The 21172-nt window shown below is 37.4% G+C and overlaps 1 protein-coding gene across 21 annotated transcripts in view; it reads left to right on the forward strand.

Annotated features, from left to right (window-relative positions):
* Positions 1–21172, forward strand: part of PUM2 (pumilio RNA binding family member 2) — a 103647-nt gene that overhangs the window by 18029 nt on the left and 64446 nt on the right. For 8 of the 21 annotated variants that reach the window (XM_063648922.1, XM_063648929.1, XM_063648920.1 and 5 more), the window contains exons 2-4: positions 5541–5609; positions 14286–14394; positions 20478–20665. In XM_063648922.1, coding sequence (XP_063504992.1) covers positions 5559–5609; positions 14286–14394; positions 20478–20665 — 348 coding nt within the window. In that variant the 5' untranslated portion in view covers positions 5541–5558. Of the gene's footprint in view, positions 1–962; positions 1184–5540; positions 5610–6535; positions 6661–9590; positions 9613–14285; positions 14395–17121; positions 17215–20477; positions 20666–21172 lie in introns of those variants that run through there. The other 13 variants (XM_063648916.1, XM_063648919.1, XM_063648926.1 and 10 more) reach the window with 7 other exon arrangements.

Here is a 21172-nt window from a genome sequence, read left to right on the forward strand (position 1 = left end):
GAGCCTTAATAATGCAGACAAAAAAAATTGAAGATAGAATTTATACCCCAAGCAGTACATGGTGCCATACTCCTGAATACATTTTTTTCAAATAAACAGTGAAATAGTATATAATCGGTTGCTAGTAGGTCCTATTGCTTGTTAGAAAAGATCTTTCCTCCCTAAGATTTAATCATTCAGATAAAGTCACTAAATTTATGTCCAAATTCCAACTTTTCTATTACCATCAGATGGCACCAGCATTTGTAGCTGTTTAAGAGACAGCAGATTGACATACTTTAGAAATTTTGGAGTCCCACTTAGTAGCATATGGGCAACTGTCTCCCCATCCCTTCAACTTTGTTATAGTCTATATGGTGAGTATTGCCTGAGAGTTGGAAAAGTTATTTGTCTCCCGTTGTCTTGCCCAATTTCTCCTTCATTTTCTTTCTCGTAATTGAAATAAACAGTAACACCCTAAACTGGAAAAGCTGAGCTTAAGTCATGCTGGTGGGGGTGGGGTTTTTTTTTTTAAGTCTTTTTACTCTAACTCCCCTGATTATTGAAAGATAATAAAATCACCTCCATTTAGATATGATCTGAAACCCCCATTCATTTAAAAAAACACACACACACACACACTAGTAGTATAAGTGAAAAAGTTGAAAGCAAAGCCCTAATGCTTAACTTTCAGTATACTCCTATTTGGAAGTGGATTTTATGTATTTGAGTTTTGGGGAGCCGTCGAGAGAAAGTGAACGAGAGCAGAGGTCTGCAAACTGTGGCCTGCAGGCCAAATCTGACCTATCACCTGTTTTTGCATGGCCCGCTCTATGGGAATGGTTTTTACATTTTTTGATTGTTGGAAAAAATTTTAAAAGAATAATTTGTGATACATGAAAACCACATGAAACTCAAATTTTACAGTTTATCAAGTTTTATTGGGACATGTCTGTGCTCATTCATTTTGGTATTGTCTATAGGTGCTTTCGTGCTACAGAGGCATAGTTGAGTAGCTGCAGCAGAGATCATATGGCCTGCAAAGCCTAAAATGTTGACTCCTACACTAGGGGTATGATTTATCCCAACAGTAAGAATGGATTCAAAGAGCTAAGAGACCTCTCAAAATTATCCAGAGGTTCTTTAACTTATGTGACCTCATCTATTTGGACCACTGATAAAAACCTGAAAGTAAGCAAAAAAGGTAAAGCTCTAGTGCTTACTTTGACTCTTGAGAAAAATTCATGTCTACTACTGATAGTTATTTTTCCTTTTCTTTCTTTCTTTTTTTTCTGCTTTCGATACTGGTTTTAACAGTTTCTTGTGTTTGCCCTTTCCCCACATTGACTACCTTCTTGGTAACCATGGCTCCTAGATTAGAAGTACTTAATGTTGTCTCTGCATAATTTTTCTCTTGGGGGGACAGCTTTAAGGCTACTGGCCGAAGCTCAGTCACTGAAATCTGAGGTTGGTCTTGTATTAAGGTCTGACCTAGCACTTTATTTTAGCTATTGCGGATAACAGTAACCAAGGGATTGAATATTTCTCTTTAAAATTAGTTTGCATTTTCTTAGACATTTACTTTGTGAGAGTTAGGTCCATCTTTAAATTCCATTGGTAACGTTTACCTTTAGTAACTGAGCGCAGCACAGCTCCTGTTCCATATAGTGAGTGACCACGTGGCCACCAAGGAATCAAAAGTTTCTTATCCCCTACCCTTTCGTTCTTTCTATTCCCAAACAACGTGTTTCTTTTTTTTTTTTTTTCTCTCTCCCCAAGTTGTCTGAACCAAACCACGTTTCTGTGTGCCAGGGCTGTGTTAGCAAATCCCACTTCTGACACCAAATGTAAGGCTATAGGATAAAAATACAGTTTATTCTACTGTACCCTTAAAACACAGAACACTTCTATGATCCCAGATGTATTGCTTGATATGCTGTATCAAGCAATCAGTCCTGCAGCAAATTCTCCAGTGGACACCAGCTGGGCGTCATCTAACTCATTTCTGACCCTATCCTCCTGGAGAGAGCATCAGCTCCCATACACAGATTGAGGGCTTGGGCCTATAAGACTTCCCCCCTACTTCAGATGCCAGTCGCAAGTCGTAGGTTGTCACCTAGACTTCTGACTGACCAGCTGTAAATCAGGTGTGCCTCTGACCTTCTTTGGTCAATTAATTTGCTAAAACAGTTCACAGAACTCAGGGAAACACATTACTTAAATTTACCCATTTATTATAAAGGATACCGTTATTACAAAGAATACCGTTGAGAATAGCCAGATGGAAGAGATGCATTAGGATGACATATGGGAGAATGGGGCAGCCCACTCTCCAGGAACCTCCAATAGTTCAACTATCTGTAAGCTCCCAGAACTCAGACCTTTAGGAATTTTGCAGAAGCCTCACCTCATTACATAGGCATTAAAATCCTTGGTGATCAACTAAGTTTTCAGTCCGTCTCTGGAAGCAGGAGGGAGAACTGAAAGTTCAAACTCTCTAATCAAAAGGATGGTTCCCCTGGCAACCAGCCCCCAGTCAGTCAGCTCATTAGCATGCAGAAGACACTCATCACTCCAGTGATTCCAGGGGTTTTAGGAGCTTTTTGCCAGGAAATGGACAAAGGCCAAAAATACATTTTACAATATTACATTTTCAGCCTTTATTCTAAGGTGATATTTTCCGCAGGTGTAAAAGTCTGGATTGGCACTCCTTTCAGCACTTTGAAATCTTGTCCTGTATGTTCTGGGCCCCGTTATTTCTGGTCCAAGTTAGCAGTCATTCATATATCATTGTTCCTCTTTATGTAATATGTTGTTTTTTTTCTGGCGATCTTCAGGACTGTTTATCTTTGATTTTCAGGGTTTTTATAATGACTGTAGGTGTGGAATTTTTTTTTCTTATTTATCTTTCCTCTGGTGTTCATGGGTCTTCTTGAATCTGTAAATTTGACTCTCACTAAATTTGAGGGAATTTCTGGCCATTGTTTCTTCAATATTTTTACCATCCTGTTCATTCCTGGAACTCCAGTTACATGTAAGTTATACTTTTTGGTATTGTTCCTGTGAAAATTATATACGTTAGGTCATTCTTGTAACACCCAACTAAATCAGAATCTAGGGTCCAGAGGAAAAAGGCACTTGAGCACTTAACATCTGATCCAAAAATTAAATTTTCAGTAAGCCCAGCTGTAGAAATGGCCTGCTGTAACCCTAAGACCTGTTTTACCTAGTAGCACCCGAAACTACTCACCACTACTCTGAGACCAGCTTCATCTAGTCAGAGTTTGCCAGTTCTCAAAAGCTGCTCTAGTACCAATCTGTCAAAACAGTCTGTAACATTTCTCTAATAACTTCCAGCCTTCTCTTTGTTCTTCAGACATACCCAAGACCATCCAGTTTGTATATATATGCTCCAAATTACATTATTTTCCTTTCTTTTTCTTTTCTTTTCTTTTTTTTTTTTTTTTTTGAGATGAGGGGGCTCTCGTTCTGTTACCCAGGCTGGAGTGCAGTGGTACGCTCATGGCTCATTGTAGCCTTCACTTCCTGGGCTCAAGCGATCCTCCCACCTCAGCCTCCCCAGTAGCTGTGGCTATAGGCATGCCCTACCGAAACAGGCTAATTTTTGTATTTTTTTTTGTAGAGACATTGTTTTTACCATGTTGGTCATCCTATGACCAAATAGGACCATATGGAGAACATTAGATCTTATCTTTTTTTGTTTTTGGAGACAGGGTCTTGCTCTGTTGCCCAGGCTGGAGTGCAATGGCACAATCATGGTTTACTGCTGTAGCCTTGACCTTCCGGGCTCAAGTTGCTGTAGCCTTGACCTTCCGGGCTCAAGTGATATTCCCACCTCAGCCTCCCGAGTAGCTGGGACCACAGGCATGCACCGATGTGCCAAGCTAATTTTTAAATTTCTTGTAAAAATGGAGTGTCGCCATGTTGCCCAGGCTGGTCTCTTAATTCCTGGGCTCAAGTAATCCACCCACCTTGGCTTCCCAAAGTGCTGGGATTATAGGCATGAACCACCACACCCAAATTAGATTCTTGCTTCCTAAATACAACATTTTTAATTTAGGGAGTCATCTTTGTTTTATTTGGCTTTGATATTTTATAGGTCACTGAAGCTCTGTTCATTTTTTTTCCACTATTTTCCTATTCTTCAAATTAGAAATCTTGTTGATATATTTTCAAGTTCACTGACCCTTTCTTTTGTTGTTTTATAATCTGCTAAGTGCATCCAGTATAATTTTTAAATATTTTTTTCAGTTTTAGCATTGGTTATTTTTGTAGTTTTTCTTTCTCTGCTGAAATTTTGCATTTGTTCATTCCTTAGGAGCATATTTTTCTTTATATCTTTGAACACAGCTATGGTAGTTGCTTTAGGATTGCTATCTGCTAATTCTAACCTGGGTCATCTTGGAGTGGTTCTTTATTAATTGACTTTTTCCTTTAGGTCACATTTTCCTTTTTTCTCACCTGTCTAGTAATTACAGATTATATTCCAGATTTCATGATTGATGTATTGAAGATGCTCTAGATTCTGTTGTTTCTTTGGAGAGTGTGGAGGTTGTGTGTTTGTGTTTTGTTTGTTTGTTTGTTTTGAGACGGAGTCTCTCTGCGATGCCCAGGCTGGAGGGCAATGGCATGATTTTGGCTCATTGTAACCTCTGCCTCCCAGGTTCAAGCAATTCTTCTGCCACCCGAGTAGCTGGGACTACAGACGCGCGCCACTGCACCCAGCTAATTTTTTTATATTTTTGGTAGAGACGGGGTTTCACCATGTTGGCCAGGCTGGTCTCAAACTCTTGACCTCAAGTGATCGCCCACCTCGGTCTCCCAAAGTGCTGAGATTATGGTCGTGAGCCATCACACCTAGCCAAACATTGGGTTTTGTTGGGACTCAACCTCCAAATTTCTGTGACTTTTGTGTGGTCAGTGGCAGAAATTTCTGCTCAATTCTTTTAGCCTTAATTGAGCTCCTTAGAGTCTGTCTCACATATGTGCAGTTCAGGCGTCATCTGAAAATCCCAGTGTAATTTATACACGGGACATGGCGTGTCCTCTATGGGATTCCCTTTCTTACTTTCCAGCAGCTCTGGTTGCTCTAGACTCTGTCCTTTGGTTTCTTCAGGCCGTTAAGGTTGGATTCTTAAAGGAATTTAAGGACCCTACTTCCACATCTAGGCCTTCCCTCAGGCAGAAATGCCGTTTAAAAACAACAAAAAACAACCAAACAAAAAACCTTACTCTGTGCTACTCCTTTCTTTAAAGTATAGACTATTCTCCAGTTTCTGGGCTTTAATTGTTTTTCATTGCCTTCACATAGTTGTTGGCACACAGAATAATTTAAGAACCCTTGACCTAATGTTTTTCTACAGGTTTTAAGGTAGATTGCTGTCATAAACTGTGGGAAAACCTGTCTTCATACAGAAATCAGTGCTTCCCTTTCTCAGATCATGCTAATATTAGTTGTAGCAGCAATATAATATAAAAATAGTTGAAGAAGTCTGTTTAAACATTTCTTTGTACTAATTTTTGTTTTTGTTATTCAACAGGTTTGATCTGTGGATGAAATGAATCATGATTTTCAAGCTCTTGCATTAGAATCTCGGGGAATGGGAGAGGTAAATGTTTACAAATACTAAGAACTTACACCTCACTTTATTTTGAGCCATTGGAACTTATTTTTTTTTTAACCATCTCCCTTCCTGGAAATAGTGGCCATATCTTCCAAACTATATGGAGGGGTTTAAATTTCAGATTGTACAATTCTGTTGTGATTTTTGGCTTAAAAAAAAAAAGCTTTTAGCAGTAATTTTTAGTGTGATTATTTGTGTCTAGGTGATTTGATTGACTTGGTGAGATAATTTCTTATATTTTGGTAATGAACTATAATTAGCTTTGCTCGAAAAAAAACTCTTTAGCCTTGTTCTGCTGTTTTATATATGTATGCTGTGTTTGCTTTAGCCATACCTGTTTTACTATTCTCCCTTCCAAAAGTCTCTTGTTCACCCAAAACTGTTTACTTAACAAACTTCTAATCTTCTACAAGACTCGACTGGGATGTATCTATTATCTAGTTGCTATCTGCCATAGAATTAAACCCTTCATCTGGCTTCTAGTTCTTTATACAGACTTTTATTATATTGCTGGTTACAGTTTGTTTTACACTTGACTCTCCTGTAAATTATTAGCTTTGAATGCCTAGCATAGTAGACACTTTACATTTCTTAATGGATTTTATCATTCTTGTTAATCTATGATTTTCTTTGGAGCACCAAAGTTAACCTCATCATTACATATTTTAAGGCATCAAATACTTAGTTTTTCATATAGCTAATGAATACTTAGAGAACTTTGATTATGGAAACTCTTGTGGTGACATCTGTATTTTGTCATGTTCTGTACTACTAACATAGACTTTGATAATAGAAGATAACAGTGAACAGACCTAAGATGTGTAATTAACTGCTTGCTCCTGGAGATTATTTTACCTTGGTAGAATAGAGACCTTCATGAGACTCACTCCATCCAATGCTGTGCTCTTCAGATGCAGAAAAGAGTCCAAGTCTCTCCTTTGGGCCACAAGAGGGCACCCTGCAGCTAGCTAACCCTCCCCTTCTTCAGAACAGCGTTTTCCAAAGAGTATGTCATTTTCAGAGGACTGATTTAAGGGTGAGTTAAGGTGCTTAAGCTTAAGTATTGCCAAAATAAATTTGTTAGACCAGTGCATAAGGTAAAATTCTCAGCCCTAAGAAAAATTGAAGAAATTGAATTTTTTTTGTAAACAAAATCTGTAGCTTCACTGCAGTACAATATCTGGTTAGGCATTATTTATGCTATTGGCAAATAAGAGGTAGATGAAAAGGGCTTTTGTTCTTTCCTGGCCACTAGTTTTCTTTGGTCTTTAGAAAGCAGAATAACATATATTAAAAGCAGGGTTGAACAGTGCTTCAACCTTCTTGTTGCTTCAACCTTCTTGTCTGTGACGAACTTGCTGATAATTCTTTAAGAGCAAGAGAGTCAGGCCGGGTGTGGTGGCTCACGCCTGTAATCCCAGCACTTTGGGAGGCCGAGGCGGGCAGATCACAAGGTCAGATCGAGACCATCCTGGCTAACACGGTGAAACCCCGTCTCTACTAAAAATACAAAAAATTAGCCGGGCTTGGCGGCAGGCGCCTGTAGTCCCAGCTACTCGGGAGGCTGAGGCAGGAGAATGGCGTGAACCCGGGAGGTGGCGCTTGCAGTGAGCCGAGATCGCGCCACTGCTCTCTGGCCTGGGGGACAAAGCGAGACTCCGTCTCAAAAAAAGAAAAGAACTAGAGAGTCATACCCCTACATTAATTTTAGACTCCCTTTATCACTTCTTAGATGTATATTGTATATATGTTTTCAAACTGGTGTTTTTTTCACTCTTTCTAAATAATATTTAATAATTCTAAAGTTATCTTTGCAGATCAGAAAAATGTCATGATCCGAAACAGTGGTTGAAAGGGTTTAGTTATTTGGGGGAAAGAGTAGCTGGGTTGAATGGTATGTTAAAAGAAAAAAACTTAAATCCAGACTTTCTTATTGGACATGTCAGATATGCAGAGTAAAAGTGACCACGGTTTCCTGCTACCTGGTGGATAGCAGCATGTCAGTGTATCTGTAACCTTCATCCAGTAAAAATATATTTTAAAATAAGATGCTCTCATTAGTTTTATTTCTTAACAGTTTAAGCACTAACACTGTCACCTCAAAGAGATAGCTAAGAAAAACCTACTGAGATTTCTGTCTCTGGGTTCTCTCTCCCACAAGCCTTTCTATCTTTCCTCATCTCACAGGCAGCAAGGAACCTTCTGGGATTTCCTTCTTTGCCTGTCTCTCTCTCATCAGTCTTCTCCTCCTTTCCTGACAGGTGAGGTTTTTTGTTTTTGTTATATCCCAGAATTCATTCATTGGAATAAATTAAAAGCAGCCTTGAGTTTCTGGCTCTTAAGTTGTCTAAAAATGCTTTTTTTTTTTTTTTTTAAATGCAAAACTCTTTTTAAAATAGATTGCCCTCGTCTTGACTTTCTTTAAAAATAGTTTTTGCTTACTGTTGTCCTAAGTGTTGTAAATCTCTAATGTACAAAGTGTTGCATCTACATGTAGGACTAATTTCAAATTTACTGTGTTTTGTAGATCATGATGTCTTTACTGAGCCATCATCAGAAGGCATCCAGAAATAAGAGATTTGTATTCATCTATTCGTAAACTTACCCTCTCTGTTTTTACACTGATAGCATGTTTCTGTCGAAAGACCTACTAATTTGCATTATGTCATGTGGCTTAAAAAGAGCAAAACTAATCTATAGGAGATTGAACTCTGCTTTATTAGTGTAGTGTTAAGTCAGACACATAGGCTTATACCTATTAGCTTCTCTAGGTTGTTGGGGCACATATAGCTGGGTTTCTGCTTATTTTTTAAATAACAGGAAAGAGGGCCCTGTCTGAAATTCTTCAGAAAATCCAGAATCTAACTTTAAATCACTGAATTAATATCTTTTATTTTGAGAATATCTTTATAGCTTAGTATGATAAGCAGTGCTCTCTCCCGTCTTTCCAACACAATAATATATAAAGAAAGCATTAAAGAAAGCCTGTGTACTAAGATTCTATGTAGTGTGGTGAAGTGGAAGACTTACTAGGTAGGGGAGTAAGGAGACTTGTGTTTTCTCCTAGATCTCTCACTAGTGTTATGGCCTTGAGTAAGACTGACTGACTTTAAAAATAGTAATAAGAATAACCTTTTGTATGAATCACATACATCTGTGAAATGCTCTTGCTTTAATATAAGCTCTTAGGGATAACTGGAATGGAAACCAGCCATTTCAAATAGTGTTTAAATAGCTGATCATAGTTTGTCTAGATAAGCTCTATCTTAATTCTATCTTAAACTTTACCCACTGTAATAGGAAGAATATCATGATAATATTTTAAGCACTTTTATTTTTTCCTTATTCCCAGTGGTGATCTGATGCTGGATTTTTTTTTTTTTTTTTTTTTTTTTACTAGTCCGTATCTCTAGAATAATACTTGAAATTTTCAGAAATCATGATGAATTAAAATATGATTGAAAAGAACTATCTTTTATGGTAGTTAAATGTGAAGAGAAGGGTCTTAGAATTAAGTAGATATGGGTTCAGATCCCATTGTTAACATTTACCAGCTTATGTGTAACCTTGGTCAGTTTTCCTTATGCAGAATGTGACTGTAGTAGTAAACTGTTCTTCCTAAGTAGTGGGTTTTCATCATCCCCCTAGGATAGTCAAACTGACTCAAGAGAAGTCAAACAGCTATAGACAAAATCGTTAAAGTGAATAATATAATATTTGAAATCAGTTGAATGTTGTGGGTCAGTCAATTAAGTCATGTTTGATAACAGTAAAGGATTCATACTGTTGGTAGTGAAGATACCTAATATTTATGTGTCTGCTGTGTACTAGATGCCATTCTTTTTTTTTTTTTTTTTTTTTTTGAGATGGAGTCTCGCTCTGTCGCCTAGGCTGGAGTGCAGTGGCGCCATCTTGGCTCACTGCAATCTCCACCTCCCAGGTTCAAGTTACTCTCCTGCCTCAGCTTCCCGAGTAGCTGGGACTACAGGTGCGTGCCACTACACCTGGCTAATTTTTTGTATTTTTAGTAGAGACAGGGTTTCACAGTGTTAGCCAGGATGATCTCAATTTCCTGACCTCGTGATCTGCCCACTTCGGCCTCCCAAAGTGCTAGGATTACAGACGTGAGCCACCGCTTCTGGCCCTAGATGTCATTCCGTGCAGTTTATCAATGAGGAAACTGAAGCGCAGAAAAGGTTAATTAAAACTAGTCCAAGGCCACATAATAGTACTTGAAGAGCAGTTTGAACCCAGGGAAGTCTTGAGTGTTTATAGTACTACTTCCTGTACAGTACTACTTCCTGTTGGAAGTGATGACATTTAGTAATGTTTGCTGTTGATACCAAGGATTTGAGAAAATGAAAGTGTTAATATCTTTCATTAACAGAAAAAATTAAAGTCTGGAAAAGCACCATTTTTGTGTTCTGTGGAGTTACTTTGTGTTTTCTTCTCTGTGTTTCATTTGTTGTTGTTGTTGTTTGTTTGTTTTGTTTGTTTTTGTTTTTTGTTTTGGAAGCAGGATCTTGCTCTGTGGCCCAAGCTGAAGTGCAGTGGCATTGTCTCAACTTACTGCAACCTCTGACCCCTGGCCTAAAGTGATCCTCCCACATCAGCCTCCCCAGTGTCTGGGACTACAGGTGCACAGCACCACGCCTGGCTAATTTTTATATTTTTTTGTAGAGACAGGGTTTCACCATGTTGCCCAGGCTGGTCTTGAACTCCTGAGCTCAAGCAGTCTGCCTGCCTCAGCTAATTATAGCTCACTGCAGCCTCGACCTCCCAGGCTCATTCTATCCTCCCATCTCAGCCTCCTAAATAGCTAGGACTAGAGGTGCATGCCACCACACCCGGCTAATTTATTTTATATTTATTTATTTATAATTATTTTATTTTTTAAAAGAGACAGGGTCTCACAGTGTTGGCCAGGCTGGTCTCTAGCTCCTGGGCTCAAACTATCTTCTCACCTCCCACAGTGCTGGGATTACAGGCATGAGTCTCTGCTCCCTGTTACAACTTAGTTTTGAGGATCCATTCTTAACCTCTTTTGAACTTCCATTATAAGTAGAGTGACTTTACATTCTGATTTGCCCAGGACAGCTCAGATCTATATCTTCTCATGGCATAATTATTAATAGCATCTCTTTTCGCAAAAGTATCCCATTGGGGATGATAAATTATATAAATAACTTAATTTAAAACATAGTTTACATTTTAAATCCTTTTAAGTCTTGGGATTATGTTTATTTGGTTGGTTTAGGGGTTTTCCATAACAATTTAAAAAGTCTGAAGTATAGGTATACTCATGTAAATGCCCAAGTGGGAGTTTATTTTTTTTTATGCAGTATGCCTGGGTGCTGATTGATTTCTTTGGAAATGGAGAAAGCAAGCCATACATACTTTTGAAGGAAAAGACACTGTGTATTCACTCAAACATTGGAGTTAGGATAGAAGAGCAGATTGATAAGAAACACTGAGTTGCCTGACCTTTTAGTGTTTGTGAAGTAGGGAACTAATATGAAGTGGTATTGGATAACATATTTTATAGATCTTAACGGTTTCTTAATTTTGTTTTCTGTAATGTTGTATGGTTGCTATTTCTACTACAGTAAAAGATTCTCCAGGGGCAAATCTCCTATTTTTATTGCTGTTCTAATCAATGCATTGTTTAACCTTTTTTTTCCTCTTTAACTGTGTTCTATCCTGAATTGTTGCCTTCCCCTACATTTAGTTCACTTTAACCTATTGTTAGTCACCAGCTAGTAGATCCCCTGAAAGTATTTGAATCAGTATCTAAACTGTCAGAGCAAATAGTTTTTAGAATATCAGTGAAGGCCTTTGGTAGAGTGTTAACTTCAACTATTAAATTTTCCTGTGCGTAAAAACTTCTAAATGTTCGAAAATGAAGATACTCATAGTATAGTGCTTGGCCATAGTAGACACACTTGGTAAGTGGTTTACAGACTCCCCTCCCCCCTGCTTCCCCGTCCAGATAAACAATTTGCGGGGGTTTTTTTTTTCTTTTTTCTTTTTTTGAGACAGAGTCTCGCTCTGTCACCAGGCTGGAGTGCAGTGGCAGGATCTCGGCTCACTGCAACCTCGGCCTCCCAGATTCAAGCAATTCTCTTGCCCAGCCTCCTGAGTAACTGGGACTACAGGTGTGTGCTGCAGTTTGCATTTTAAAGCATTTTAAAGGCACTCCCAGAACTTTAATCACAAAAGACTTCAGAATAGTCTCAAAGGGGTGCTATTACTTTTACTACCTCATAAGTTAGTCTGTTTTAGCCACTTCTTTGTCTGTGATAAATGCTTTATTAGTTGTTACAACTTTATTTTAGATTACTTATTTGTTATTTTATACTGAGACTTTTTCTTTATGAAGTATGGGATAAAAGCATTGCTTTATTCTTTAAGGAATTATTTTCATCTGCTTGGAATGGCTTATACAGTATTTTTAAGGGATTAACTTGGGTTTTAACTGAATGTTCTATTATTTAAATATATTAGGTATGCTTTAGTATTCATATTACTAGATTTATGTTTTGTTGAATATTTACGTGAATCTTTTATGGTGAGATTTTTAAAATAGAGAGAATAGAAGTTATAGTTTACTTACTGGGATCTTTGTTAGAGCAGATTATTGTTTAAAATGTCTGCTCTTTATAAATACCAATCATTTACAGCCCAGGGTCATCCTAGCATTTAAAAACTTTTTTTTAAAAATGGAGTTTTTTTATTAAAACATTTAAATTAAACATTTTAATTAACATTTTTTAATTAAAACATTTAGTTTAGTTTAGCAAAAGATCTGTAATTCAGGAACATGCCCAAATTGAATTTTTTCTCTTCCCCTTAAAGCTGCTTCTCCTGGTTTGTTGTTGTTTTCCTATTTTGGTCAATAGCACTACCATTTACCTTTTTACCTGTTTAAGTTATTAAACAGGTTATTCTTTTTACTTATCTTCCCCACCATTTGTATTCAGATCCTTTTGACTCCAAGGTGTCTCTCAGATCCATTTTATTTTCTCAGCTTTCTCTGCCAGTACCCTCTTTTTTGTTTGTTTGTTTTTTGTTTTTTGAGACAGTCTCACTCTGTCACCCAGGCTGGAGTGCAGTGGCACGACCTCCACCTCCTGGGTTCAAGCACTTCTCTGCCTCAGCCTCCCGGGTAGCTGGGATTACAGGCACCGGCAACCACGCCCGGCTAATTTTTGAATTTTTAGTAGAGACAAGGTTTCACCATCTTGGCCAGGCTGGTCTTGAACTCTTGACCTCGTGATCCACCTGTCTAGGCCTCCCAAAGTGCTGGGATTACAGGTGTGAGCCACCTCTCCTGGCCCAGTACCCTCTTTTAGTTCTTGCTCTCTTGGCCCTCTTATTGTAAATTGTCAAAATTAATCTCCTTGTTCTTTCTATTTGTTATTCTTAAAACTTACAACTTGAGTTTTTTGTAATACATAGTGTCATCCTTGCTAACTCTTCTCTATTCCCTGTTGCTTCAATAGAACATCTAACTTCCTTAGCATGTCTTTAAGGGTCTTCATAATCTGATCTGCCAGCATCTGTTAGCTTTGCTAGCATGAACTTTTGAGCTTCCCACATGTTTCATCTCACACCCTATTCTACACACTGTGCATTTTCTCAAGTTTTGCCTTTATTAATGGTTTACTACATCACACACACACACACATCTCAGACCCATTTCAGGTATTACTGAGTTATATTTATTATAGTTTATATGTTTGTGAGCTCTCTAAAGGTGAGCGGACCATGCCCTTAAGAAGTAAACATATAGGTAATTGAGTGTAATAAGTTTAATAGAAGTATACACAGGTTTTATTGTTAGCACTGAAAAGACTGGACACCTACTTAAGAGTTGAGAGTGATGGTGTCTTACGAATGCTTCTTTAAAATGCTAAGTTCACTTCTCAGAAAACCAGTATGTTCTTTTCAAACAAACATATCCAAGTTGGCCACCTCCTAAGTGACGGACAGTAGGGAGATATGAATGAATATTAAAGAAAAAGAATTGCCCAAAATGTTCATTTTGAGTAATCAATGAATGATTGTATCAACACAATTTTTATGTGCTATTCATGTCACAGTATAGGATAGAGCACAGGGCCTTGAGATTGTTTCTTTTCTATGCATGTTTTCTACCATCCATAGCTTTTTGTTATGGGTTTGACAGATAGTACTCAGCAGCTAGTAAGAGATGTGATCACTTCCATTGAATACCTGAGTTAAGAATGAAAAAGTATTTTCTATTCTAGAAGATATAATAGGAGGTGGTCTAGGGAGAGGACTTGGAAGTGAAGGGAAAAGTTCAATCATTCCTGTGGATGTGCTTACTAAATCTGTTATTGAGTAAGGAATTTAATAAGCCTTTTGAATAAATTTACATTGTAATAAAGTATGAAAAGTGAAGAAAAGTCAGAAGTAGATTTTGATTTTTGTTTAAGGTCTAGAATTATTAGCGCCAGCACACAAAAATAAGTGGGGAGTTAATTTACTGTTAACAAAACAACTTAGAAAATAGGTCACTCTGAATTTTCATTAGCATTGAAAACTAATGTATACATAGCAGTGATATGTTTGAGACTTCTTATATATTAATTCTTTGTAATTAGAATAACATTTAACTGTAATTTTTCCTCCAAATAGCTTTTGCCTACCAAAAAGTTTTGGGAACCTGATGATTCAACAAAAGATGGACAAAAAGGCATATTTCTTGGGGATGATGAATGGAGAGAGACTGCATGGGGAACTTCTCGTAAGTTACTGGTATATGTGTGAGAATTGTGAATATATTCAGCATTTTATAAGTCATAATGCACCTTTTTTTTTAGAGTGAGTCTCCAAATTTTTGCATTTTTTGTAGACTTTCTCTGTGTTGCCCAGGCTGTTCTCAAATAACTGGGCTCATGCAATCCTCCTGCCTTGTTCTCCCAAAGTGCTGGGATGGTAGGCATGAGCCACCACACCCAGCCCTATGCACATTTTCTTAATGGCAGGTAAGAAATGTAATTTTAGAAGTATTTGTCACATTAAGATTTTATTAAGGGTTTTTTTAAATTGATTGTAAAATTCTGTGGCTATTATTAAAAAATAAGATGCTGGTGAGGTTGTGGTGAAAAAGGACCACTTATACACTACTAGTGGGAATGTAAATTAGTTCAGCCATTGTGGAAAGCATTGTGTCAATTCCTCAGAGAAGTAAAAACAGAATTATCATTCAATCCAGCAATCCCGTTATTGGGTATATACCCCAAGGAATATAAACTGTGCTACCATAAGACACACACGTGTATGTTCGCAGCAGCACTATTCCATAATAGCAAAACCATGGAAAAACCTAAATGCCCATCAATACTAGGGTGGATAAAATGTGGTACATATGCACCATGGAACACTATGCAGTCATGAAAAAAAGATTGAGATAATGTCCTTTGCAGCAGCATGGATGGGGCTGGAGACCATTACCTTTAGCAAACACAGGAACAGAAAACCAAATACCGAATGTTCTCACTTATTAAGTGGGAGCTAAATAATGAGAACACAGGGACACAAAGACGGAAACAACAGACATAGGGGCCTCCTTGAGGGTGGAGGGTGGGAGGAGGGAGAGGATCAGAAAAAATACCCATCAGGTACTATTTTTAGTACCTGAGTAATGAAATAATCTGTACACCAAACCCCTGTGACATGAATTTACCTATGTAACAAACCTGCACATGTACCCCCCTCACCAAATCTAGAATAAAAGTTTAAAAATAATAAAATTCTGAATTTTCATTTAAAATGGAGGATAGATTAATTTAACCATAGAAATTTTTAGTCTTAAAGTGTACTAGATGATCGTGACTGATTTATCTAATTGCAGCTCAGCCTAGCTTTATTAGATATTTGCCACACCCAGGAAGGAAGTAGACTGTGTTGGTAAGATAGAGCTCCCAGGAAGGAAGCAGATCTTTAAATGTTTTGATTTCAACTTCATAAGTAGTGGGGAGAGACTTAGGTCTAAGAAACTGTTAAGAGAAAATTAACTGGTGTATAAGGAGTATAACATGCAGGAGTGACAGTGTTGGCAAATTAAAGATCATAGTTAAATGCTTTTTTTTTTCCTTTTTAAGAGGGTGTTACTCTGTTGCCTAGGCTGGTGTGCAGTGGCATGATCTTAGCTCACTGCAGTCTCAAGCTTTTGGGGTAAAAAGATCTTTCCGCCGCCTCCTCCCAAGTAGCTAGGACTACAGGCTCACACCATCACATATGGCTAATTTTTTTTTCCCCCTGAGATGGAGTCTCGCTCTGTCACCCAGGCTGGAGTGCAGTGACCCAGTCTTGGCTCACTGCAACCTCCGCCTCCCAGGTTCAAGTGATTCTCCTGCCTCAGCCTCCCGAGTAGCTGGGATAATAGGTGCCCGCTACCACAGCCCGCTAATTTTCATATTTTTTGTAAAGATGGGGTTTCACCATGTTAGCCAGGCTGGTCTTGAAATCTTACCTCAGGTGATCTGCCTCCCAAAGTTCCGGGATTAGGGCATGAGCCACCATGCCTGGCCGTGTCTGGCTAATTTTTAAAACTTTTTTTTAGAGATGGGGTCTCACTATGTTGCGCAGGCTGGTCTCGGAACTTCTGCCCTCAAGTGATCCTCCTGCCTCAGGCGTGAGCCACATTGTTCGGCCCATAGTTGTATTAAAGTAGTTAGCATATCATTTTACTAATTATATTTTAAAATGTTTCCAGTTAGTAAAATCTGAGAGGTGTACAGCTAGATCATGTATTTTACAAATATTTTCTTTTTTTTTTTTTAAGTTAATACAGTTTGCTTAAGCTCTGCAGAATGACCAAAGTAATAATGAAAACAAATTTGTGGATGATAATTACCCAATTATCATTATTTTTCCAGTGTTAATCATGAGATATTTTCTTAGTCTCTAAATCATTAAAATATATTAGAAGATTTAACGCTTCTATATAATGTTTAATTTCATTGTTAAAATAAAATAATTGCCAAAAAGCTAAAATCTAAAAGGTTAGGAAAGTCTGGAAAATGTTGGTGATTTCAACAAAGTAGGTTGCAAATGTTGGCAACAAGTAATTTAGACAAAAATTTTCTTAAAACATTGTAAATTTCCTTTGAGTTCAACTAATATGTGATACATAATATGCCAGGTTTGGAGAATATAAAGATAAATTATATGACCCTTGTCCTCAAGGACTTTTTATTTTTCTAAATTAGAATTAACCTATATTAGGTTAGACTCATAATTTTAAATATTTGGTAATTTGGACTGGGATACATCTTCCCTACAAAAGGCATATTTCTTGCTGAGAGCATGTGTGTTCAATAACTTGGTTGATGGACATGATTTGAAAGTTGAATGCACAATTTATTTACCAGAATCAGAACCAAAGATTTAAAAAATTTTTTATCTTTGGTGTTTTTTTTTTTTGAGACCAGGTTATAAGACTGGCTAATTTTTGTATTTTTGGTAGAGATGGGGTTTCACCATGTTGCCGAGGCTTGTCTCGAACACCTGAGCTCAAACAATCCACCTGCCTCAGCCTCCCGAAGTGCTGGAATTAAAGGTATGAGGTACTATGCCCAGCCAACCAAAGATTTTTTGAGGTGTTGAAAAGCAAAGCATCTTGAGCACATGATGACAAAGAGAGATTATTTCAAGATGGATGATAGGGAAACCATGAAATTTATTATTTCAGTCAATTTTTTGTACCACTCCTCTCCCAACTCTCATAACATTTTGAAGATGAGTGTTTGTCTTTTACTAGAAACCATGAGAAAATTAGAAATGAATGGAATTTTGTTTACCTAACAAACATTTATTGAATGCCAGACACATAAAAATATGCATAACACCTTCTTGTTCTAAAGGAATTGTCATTCTAAGACAGTCTCTTTGCATGACTGCAGGAGACTTGACATACTTCCTCTCAGCAGAACCACATTACTTGTGATTATCAGGTTCATTATATTCTCCAGCACTTCTTGGCGTTTGAACATGCCAGTTTCTGTAACTGAAATGTCCTATCACCCCCACCTCTCCATTGGTTACCTTTGTTTTAACCCTTCATTATCAGCTGAAATATCACTTCCATCTGTAATTGCAGCACTTTAGGAGGTCAAGGCTGGCAGATACTTGAGGCCAGGAGTTTGAGACCAGCTGGGCAATATAGTGAGACCCTGCACCTTCCCACCAAAAAAAAAGAAAAGAAGCACACTTCCTTTGGTGGCATCGATTCTAAGACTTGGAAGGATTGATGCCCATCTTTCTTATTTTTGCTTTTTTTTTTCCTTAAATTTTACTTTTTCCTTTAAGCTCTGTTGGACTTGAATGCCCATCTTTCAGATCTCATAGTATCGTGGATTATATTTTTGTTAAAGCGCTTTTATTCTATTCTAATTGCCTTTTATTAAACCTATACTCTTGAGGACACACTGTGTTGTTCTCGGATTCCTCATGTATAGCTCATTGCCTAGCATACAAGAGAATGAATCAATATTTCAACTGTGTAATAAATGGATACATGACTGAAAGAAAGGATATAATGACTAATCTCATGGATGCACATACTGAAATGGAAATGTTTTGATTTGGTTTAACAAACCTGGCAATCATTTCAAAATTATTACAGTTGATAAAATGATAACTGGCTACCAGTATGACATTTCGGCCTCAATAGTTTAAATATTGAGTATTTATGCCTGTCACAAACAAGCCAGAGGTAGCTGGTAGCTTACCGGTTCTTTGAAAAAAGTTTCCAGCAAAAGCTATTTGAATGTTGCCTCAAATGTGTTACTATATTTGTATTCCATTAACTCTCAGATCTTAAATACTACCTTTACTTTTCATTCCAAGAGTATGGAGAAAAAATATATCAAATGAATAATTTTGTTTAAAATAAATGGAAAAATTTTAAGATAGAAGATAATTTAGTTTTTTTTAACCAAGAATGGAAAATTCTATGGTATTACTGATTTTTCTGGACTTACTCATTTGTGATTATAGTGTTATAGTAGTGAGTTCTGATCTATCCAGTGCGTAACTGTGAACTTGAGAAGTATTTCTGCCAAATCGAAAGTTTATTTTATTTTATTGTTATTTTAATTTATTTATTTGCAGTGGGGAGTAGGGTCTCATGTCACCCAGGCTGGAGTGCAGTGCACAATCACAGCTCACCAAAGCCTTGACCTCCCGGGCTTAGGTGATCCTTCCACCTCATCAGCCTCCTTAGTAGCTGAGACTATAAGTGCCCATCACCATGTCCAGCTAATTTTTGTATTCTTAGTAGAGATGGGGTTTCTCGCCTTTTTGCCCAGGCTGGTCTTGAACTCCCGAGGTCAAACAGTCCACCTGCCTCAGTCTCCCAGAGGACTGGGATTACAGGAGTGAGTCATTGCCCGTGGCCATTTTTTTTTTTTTTTTTTTTTGAGACAGGATCTGACTCTGTCATCCTGAGCAGAGTGCAGTGGTGTGAACATGGCTCACTGCAGCCTCAGCCTCCTGGGTTCAAGTAATCTTCCCACCTCAGCTCTCAGCTCCTGAGTAGCTGGGACTACAGACCTTTGCTGCCATGCTTGGCTAATTTTTAAACTTTTTGTAGAGATGGGAACTCACCATGTTTCCCATGCTAGTCTCAAACTCCTCTGCTCAAGTGATCTTCCTCAGCCTCCCGAAGTGCTGGGATAGCATGTATGAGCCCCTGCTGTCCAGCCTCTTCTAGGTTTTATCCCTGAAGGTTTATATTATGAATTGTTATGTTATAAATTGTCAAAAGAAGATTGACTTTTTAAAATGATGTTTTATAAGCAACTGATCTTTCAGGTAGTATCCTTTGGGTACTATTTCCACCTTTATTGACCTTTTTGGTTGTACTGTTCTTAACATAGGTTTTTATATGTTTATTGCCAAATGGCTCTTTCCGTCTGTATTTTCAAGATAAGTGCTCCAGCCAGTTAGTCTCAACCAAATTCTGTAGGTTGCCTGTTTACTCTGATGATAGTTTATATTGTTGTGTGGAAGCTCTTTAATTAGATTTCATTTGCAAATTTTGGCTTTTGTTGCCATTGCTTTTGATGTTTTAGTCATGAAGTCCTTGTCCATGCCTATGTCCTTAATGGTATTGCCTAGGTTTCCTTCTAGGGTTTTTATGGTTTTAGGTCTTACATTTAAGTCTTTAATCCATCTTGAGTTAATTTTTGTATAAGGTGTAAGGAAAGGATCCAGTTCAGCTTTCTACATATGGCTAGCCAGTTTTCCCAGCACCATTTATTAAATAGGGAATCCTTTCCCCATTTCTTGTTTTTGTCAGGTTTGTCAAAGATCAGATGGCTATAGATGTGTTATTTCTGAGGCCTCTGTTCTGTTCCATTGGTCTATATATCTGTTTTGGTACCAGTACCATGCTGTCTTGGTTACTGTAGACTTGTAGTGTAGGTTGAAATCAAGTAGCGTGATGCCTCCAGCTTTGTTCTTTTTGCTTAGGATTGTCTTGGCTATGCACACTCTTTTTTGGTTCCATATGAAATTTAAAGTAGTTTTATCTAATTCTGTGAAGAAAGTCAGTGGTAGCTTGATGGGGATAGCATTGAATCTGTAAATTACCTTGGGTAGTTATGGCCATTTTCATGATACTGATTCTTCCTATCCATGAGCATGGAATGTTCTTCCATTTGTTTGTGTCCTATGAAGAGGATACATAAAGATTATAGTAATAACATTCAAAATAAAACAATATGCTGATTCTTCTTACTTCAGTATATTAATTTGTTTAACTACATTTTGTTTAACTTAAAAGTATAAGTATATAATTGTGTTTTTTCTTCCAAACAGACCATTCAATGTCCCAGCCTATTATGGTACAGAGAAGATCTGGACAGGGTTTTCATGGAAACAGTGAAGTAAATGCAATACTGTCTCCGCGATCAGAAAGTGGAGGCCTTGGTGTGAGCATGGTAGAATATGTATTAAGTTCTTCTCCTGCTGATAAATTGGATTCTCGATTTAGGAAGGGAAATTTTGTAAGTATTTTGAATAAAGAAATATTTAATATTTGCTTGAGAGTTACTGGTTACATTACTTTTATTTTTAATTCAATGTATTTTTCTGTGCCGTTCCTGTAGCTAAGAGAAATTTTGTAACTGTTATTGCTATTCTTCTGCTTAGCCACTTGAAAAACGTGAAATGATAGAACCATGATAGAACCATGTTACAAAAGTCAGATCATACTAATTTTAAAACATAATCTGCAAAATTAAAATTGTTTATTCCTGGTAGTGCTTGATCTGAAAGTAACTAAACAAAATCGTCTACACATTAAAGAAAATTTTAATCTAGTTTGTGGTGTTAACTGCTTTTCCAGCACCGCTATAGTTAAGGTTGCCTTAGCCCTTCTGTTATAAATCACTAGTTTGTACTCAATTTTTTGGCCTTTGATAAATTAATTGACTACGAAATTAAATAAGATTCAATGCTTTTATTGTTTACATGCACTGTAGTGTAGTGTTAGGTCACCTTATGGTGCCTTT

This window comes from Pongo pygmaeus, chromosome 12, assembly GCF_028885625.2.
Source record: "Pongo pygmaeus isolate AG05252 chromosome 12, NHGRI_mPonPyg2-v2.0_pri, whole genome shotgun sequence".
Taxonomy (NCBI): Eukaryota; Metazoa; Chordata; class Mammalia; order Primates; family Hominidae; genus Pongo; species Pongo pygmaeus.